The sequence below is a fragment of the Lolium perenne genome, chromosome 6, assembly GCF_019359855.2.
Source record: "Lolium perenne isolate Kyuss_39 chromosome 6, Kyuss_2.0, whole genome shotgun sequence".
NCBI classification, from domain to species: domain Eukaryota; kingdom Viridiplantae; phylum Streptophyta; class Magnoliopsida; order Poales; family Poaceae; genus Lolium; species Lolium perenne.
Genome location: NC_067249.2, coordinates 131,811,571 through 131,817,996, shown reverse-complemented (window position 1 = coordinate 131,817,996; position 6,426 = coordinate 131,811,571). Strand labels below are relative to the sequence as shown.

Genomic DNA, 6,426 nt, shown 5'->3' with positions numbered 1-6,426 from the left:
ACAGGTGACAGGTAAGATTGAAGGTGACGGGTACATGTATGGGATGGCTCTACCCGTACCCATACCCTACGGGTGTCATCCCTAATCTCACGCGATGTCTGCTTGTTACAATGTCAGGGTTGTACAATTAGCAAACAATCTTAGTCATCTTATCCTACCAGTGAGTATGAATTGTTGCAGCGACGTACTCTCTATATATAACCGTTTTGCTACCATGGTTCATACTCATTTTCCATGCCTACTCGCGTGTTTTGAGCCGACTCTGCTTGCAAGTAGTTCTCTCAGATGTTGCGTGGCTTTCTTGTTTAGTATGGTACTCTCGCTCAGTTCTCTTGTCCTGGAGCTCACGCTCAGAATGGCATGGCTGACCGCAAGCATCACCCCTTCTTCTTCAGACAGCTCATGCAATTGATGATCACCACCTCTCTTCCGCCTCACTTTTTGGGTGAGGCTGTACCGGCTTCCACCTATCACATCAATATCCAGCCTTTGGCTGCCATGTAGGGCGGTATTCCTATAGAGCGTCTTTCTAATCGTTCTCTTGATTATTCGGTGCTTCAGTTGTTTGGTTGCGTTTGTTATGTTCTTATTACCTCGTGAAGACGCAACAACCTACCCGCTCAGTCCGCCGAGTGTGTTTTTCTTGGATACAATGATGAGCATAAGTGTTATCAATGTTGGATCATGTTGGTTGTCGAATGCGCATTTCACGAGACTTGACTTTTGATGAGTCACGCCTATTCTACCTACGCCCTCCTCCTCTAATTTTTCTATGGAGTATATAATTTTTCTCATGTTTCTTGATACTCCTCACTCCGTGCCTCGGGTTCGCACTCCACCTCTAAGTCCCAACATTGCGGATCTATCACTGTCTTCCCCTACTTTCCCCTCCTCCATCATCACCTAACTCTCTACCTTCTTCCCCGATGTCTCCCTCGTATCCCTCACCTTTAGTGATTCCTCCTTCATAACCCTTTTTTTCATTATTCTTGGCATCCACGCGATGTCGTTCATTATCCTGACGGGCCTTCTACTTTGGGTGTGCTGCATTCCTTGTTTCAACCGACTTATGATCTTCAGCAGAAGTAAGCCCATGATTATGATGAGACAATCGCTTTTCTGGCCCATATGACCATGTTCGCACTCTCCTCGTTGTAGATTATGTTCATCATAGATCTGTCCCTCAGCTTAATGTTCAGGATGCTTTTCTCAATGACGAGTTATATTAGGAAGTTTATATCTAGCCATCCCATGGGTGCTCTATTCCTGATGCCATGTCATGTCGTCTTAGGCGCTCCCTCTAGGGCCTTAAACACGCCCCTCTTGCTTGGTATGAGTGTTTCTCTTCCGTGGTGGCTACCGTTGGCTCCTTGCCCATCGAACTTGATCCAACATTGTGTGTCCACACCTCTCCTCGTGGTTGGACCCTTCTTCCCCTATATTTCAATGGTATTATAATCACGAGCGATGACTCTAAGTACATTGCCTTTGTTGAGTCACGTCTCCCTGAGCAATTTATTATGTGTGATCTTGGTCCTTTTTGCTACTTTCTTCGAAGTGAGGTTGCATGTCTCTCTAATGGCTTCTTTATTTTCCGAGAAAAAGTATATACATGATATTCTTGCTTGTGCTGCTCTCGGTGATGAGCGCACAGTTGAGACTCCTATGGAACTCAATATTCACCTTCGTGCATATGATGGTTATCTTCTGTCTGATCCGATGCGCTATCGTCATTTGGTTGGGAGACTTGTCTATCTAGCTATCATTCATCCAGATTTCATGTCCCATATTCCAAGTTAGTTCGTTCCTCACCCACCGCGGTTCACTATGGTCACATCCTTTGTGTTCTACGATACCTTCGTGGTACGATCTCCCACCGTCTTTTTTTTTGCATGTTTCAGTTCCCTACAACCCAAAGCCTACTTGGATGCTACGTGGACTAGCGATCCTTCAGATCACCATTCACTTTCTACCTACCACATGTCTCTTGGTGGTTCTCTAATCCTGGAAGAAGAAGAAACAAACAATAATATCTCGTTCGAGTGCATAGGCTGAGTTGCGAGCTATGACTCTATTGACGATAGAGTGACCTGGTTACATAGGTTACTGGAGGACTTTTTTTTGTTACTACATAGACTCCCCTCTTATGAGACACGATGCATGTGCTATCAGCATTGCGCGTGACCTGGTGAAGCATGAGATCACCAATCACATAGGTGCCAATGCTTCCTCTATGTGCATTGCTTCCTATGATCATGTTATCTCTCTTCACTATCTAGGTGCCATTCGAGTTACAATTTGTGGGTTTCTTCATGAAGGCCCAAACTAGAGCGCGGTATGGGTTCTTTCTCTTCAAACTCAGTGTTGTAGACCCACCATGAGTTTGAGGGGAGGGGATATCAGGGATGTATAGCCCATTTTCTGTATATCTGAATTATATAAGAGGTTTCCTACACTTTACACACATGTAAATGTATTGGCCTTTGCCCCTACGATTGATAATGTCCATTCCTCAACATGTTTAAAAGTAAGATGAGCTTCTAAAAGTAACATAATTTTTTTAAATAGTTCCATGATAATACAAGTCCTCCAAGGTGTTAATTCTTAGTCGATTGACGGGCCTTTCTTCTGCCTCTTTAGCGCGCCCCCCCCCCCCCCCCCCCCCCTCCGTTTGCCCTCAAAGCATCAGCAATTAGCACCAAGGTTTTCAATATCGAGATACTAGGTACTATTGTTTTTGGTCAGTAGTATTGTATCGTAGGATCATATGGTAGTATCACAATACTATGAGATTTTATTTTTTAAAACAAAATCGATTTATATATTAAATAAATAACTACCTAGCATATTTTTCTAGGAAAACATAGTGGTATGTCATATTGTTCTTGAAAGGGGTGGTATCTCATATTCTTAGGTTGTAAAGGTGGGATTCAGGTGGAATTTCACTTGCATTGTATTTTGCCAATTCTAGTTCAAATTTTGGTGTCAAAAATTTACACTAGAAAAAGTAAAAAAGCACTACAAGTGGGATTTAAGTGGTATCCCACTTGACACCCTACATATTCTAGACTTGGAGCATACAACCCAACACCACAAGAGGGATGGAGAGGTGGCAAATAATATGTTTAGTCCACAACAAGAAAACAGTGAAACGATTATGTGCTTATAAGGTTCACGGATGTTAGCATGTTAACTAATTCTTTAATTAGTTTTAACGGATGTGTAGTATTGCTTGTCGTAGAAGTATTGGAATACTACCGATTCATGGTATCGCACTCTGAAAACGATACCACCGAATTAAGTATTGTTTTAGTTTCGTAAGAGCGTAGTATCGTGAATGTGTATCACGGTACTGACAACCATGATTAGCAAGAATTAGTCTCTTCTTCATGACTTAGCGAATTAAGTCGAGGACGACCAACACGATTAAGTCACTCCATGATCGAGCATGGACCACCCATGCTCGACGAGTCGATCTCCGCCCGGTGTCCGCGATAGCCGTAGCAGAAAGTCCTTGACTTGCCTATAAAAGACATAGCCCCACCACAGAGAGCTTCCCGTCTCCCTCCCATCCAAACTCCAAAGGGCGCCATCTCATCTCCGCGCGCTCCATTCCAACCTACACCTTGAACAGGCACCATGACCACATGAAAGAGAGAGGCAGCCTTGCATCCGCATCACTTTCAGTCGCTACCACCTTTGGCCTTGGCTCCGGGAGTAGGAAGCAAGAGCAGGGTCGCCGTCCATCCGTCCCCGATCGAGCCACCACCACCTCTCCGCACGGTTGTGTACGTGCGTGCGTACGGTTCGCGCCATTCCCATTATTACGCCCCAGCTGAAGCCGACCACCGCTCTCTCCCGAGCTCGATCGCGCGCCATGAAGCCCACCTCCTCCACGGTCGCCGCCTTCTACGCGACGCTCGCGCGCGGCCTCGACGACCTCGACCGCTCCCTCGCGTCGGGCTCCTTCCTCTCGCTGCAGTCCCTGCGGGCCGCGCTGGCGCTCCTCCGCGCGGCGCACGCCGGGCTCACGCGCCTCGTTGGCTCGCTCCACCTCCCCGCCGGCGGCGCGTGGCTCGACGAGTACATGGACGAGACGTCCCGCCTCTGCGACGCATGCGGGGCGCTCCGCCTCGGCGCCGCAGCCATCGAGGGGTACTCCGCCTCCGCCTCCCAGCTCGTCTCGCTCCTCCAGGCCACCGCCACCGGCGCCCGCCCCAGCCCCCACCTCTCCCGCCAGGTCCGTCTCCGTCTCCTCCTTTTGTCGGCAGCACTTGTTTGCACCGTCGACGCGGGCGCCAACACTGACCTGCCCGTTGTTCAGGTGACGAGGGCCATCTCGGTGTGCAGGAGGGAGGCCATCGCGCTCAAGGAGGAGAACAGGGCGCTCGTCGAGACGCGGGGCGAGGCGCTCGCGCTGCGGCTCAGCGAGAGCGTGCCCGCCGACGCCAAGCTCAGCGGCTACAACGGCTTCCGCGGCGTGCTCTGCGCCACCAGGATGCTCACCTCCTTCCTCCTCACGCTCCTCTCCTGGGGCGTCCTCCACTACCACGCGCCGGACCCGGCGGCCGCCTCCACCGCCGACTGCGGCGTCTACTTCGGCCAGGCGTTCGCGTCGGCGCTGTCCCGCGCGCAGCAGCGGGCGGCGGCCGAGGCCGACAGGGCGGCGGGCGGCGCCGCGGGGGTGATGATGTACGAGTTCCGGCGCGCCAAGACGGCGGTCGAGCAGCTCAAGGACGCCATGGACAGGGGAAGCGGCGGCGTCGGCGCCGCCACGGAGGAGGTGACCCTTTGGGCCGGGCTGCTGCGGTCCGGGTGCGACGACATCGTGGCGCTGGTGGACGACCTGTTCGACGAGGTCGTGGAGGGGAGGAAGAAGCTGCTCGACCTCTGCAGCGGCAGCAAGTAACCTCCATCGTCGGCTCCTCTCCTTCGGTTTCCCGGTGCATCCTTGCTCTGCATTCTGTAATGGCGACAGCAGGGGCTCTCTGCTTCGTGTGTTTTCTTTTTTCACAAGTTCTTTGCTCTGGTTCCTGGCCGAATCCTCAATTTGGTAACAGCTGACATGCATGTCTGATCATAAAATTGCAGCAGAAATGGATGGGAGAAAAGTTGTTAAATTTTTCTACTGTGTGATGAAAGCCAGCCTAACCTGTAATTAAGGTGTTGGCTTTGCCATGCCATGCAATACTAGCAATAAGTAACTGTGAGTCAGTGAGGTAGTGTATCAGTACCACTGTAACACCATATCACATCTGACTGTCCTGAAGATAATTCCCGTAGCCATACCAGGTCTAGGGGGGGCACCTGTGCAAAGATTGACCAACTGTACATTCCATTTCGGAAGGAGAAAAGATAGCCTAGCACAAGTCAATCGCCACTACGGAGTAGCTTCTTTTTAAAAAAACAATAAGAGATCGCAACGGCAAACTTTTCAAGAGATCTCGTCTGGCTAAGCTTGGAACAGTTTGATTCTAGGACACCGGAGCACAAGTAGCTAGGCACTAGTGTAGTGTGTGGATGGAGGGATAAAAGTATAGTAGGACAGGGACCTGATCCCCCTTCTGTACGACAGAATCGGAACTGAAAGTGTTTGCTGCAGTAGACTGCTGCAGCAAGCTTTTGTCTGATATCCACTTGTTGACTCCCCCGGGAGCGAAGTGAGGTGAGGAGCAGCAGTCAGCAGAGAGAGATCTGCAAGTCCTGCAGCTACGTACCCGGTATCCCTTTATTACTTGGTCATAGCCACGGGCAAGGCTGCCATGGAAAGATCTTCCCCCATCTCCCCTCCATCACTCTGCTCCGGCGCCAAGTTGACTCCAAGGGAGGAGGAAGCATGGCAGGTACTGTACTGGCCACAAGTAGACAACACGAAAAAAAACAAATTTGCAAGGAAATTCTCTGCTTTATTGACCATGTCCTGGTGGTGGCTCAAAGTTGAGCAAGAACTTGGATTGCTCTAGAGGTACTGGCTGCAGATCAAACAGGAGGGCATGGAGGTTGCAGCAGGGTTACAGTCTGCTTCAGAGTTTCACCTTTCATGGAGCTCAGCCCAGACACCCAAATATGTATGACGACCCATTGAGATCACATCAGAACTGCAGCAGGGAGAGATGCCGGTCGCAGCAGCTATGCGTGAGAGCTTGCCAGAAATCACTGAACATAAGTGTGTGATGGGGACTAGTGGTGGTTGGGAAGAAGAGGTGTGTGCACTTGGGATTGGGATCTATAATTGCAAATGAGACAAGGAAACCAAAGAGGAAGCGAGAGAGAGCAGCAAGCATCCGATGTCCCCACAGGTAGTTCCTTCCTCGTTTTGCTTTGCTCCGTGCGCCGACGGACAGCGCCGGCCGGCGTGTGCGCGCCACCGTGTCGCCTGCTTCGATCGGTGCTTCGCCTGGTAATAAGCCGTGACAACATCCTAAG

The 6,426-nt window shown here is 50.3% G+C and overlaps 1 protein-coding gene across 1 annotated transcript; it reads left to right on the top strand.

The window, feature by feature from the left end:
• Positions 1–3,573: 3,573 nt before the first annotated feature.
• LOC127334520 (uncharacterized) lies at positions 3,574–5,120 on the top strand. Its single transcript, XM_051360996.2, has 2 exons — positions 3,574–4,240; positions 4,325–5,120. The coding sequence occupies exons 1-2, from the start codon at positions 3,878–3,880 to the stop codon at positions 4,907–4,909; spliced, it is 948 nt and encodes a 315-aa protein (XP_051216956.1). The 5' UTR covers positions 3,574–3,877; the 3' UTR covers positions 4,910–5,120.
• Positions 5,121–6,426: the final 1,306 nt, after the last annotated feature.

Excerpts from the sequence above, each read along its gene's own strand:
- LOC127334520 (XM_051360996.2), top strand. The coding sequence starts at position 3,878 with ATGAAGCCCACCTCCTCCACGGTCGCCGCCTTCTACGCGACGCTCGCG. Across the intron at positions 4,241-4,324 it reads GCCCCCACCTCTCCCGCCAG|GTGACGAGGGCCATCTCGGT; the intron begins GTCCGTCTCCGT and ends CCCGTTGTTCAG.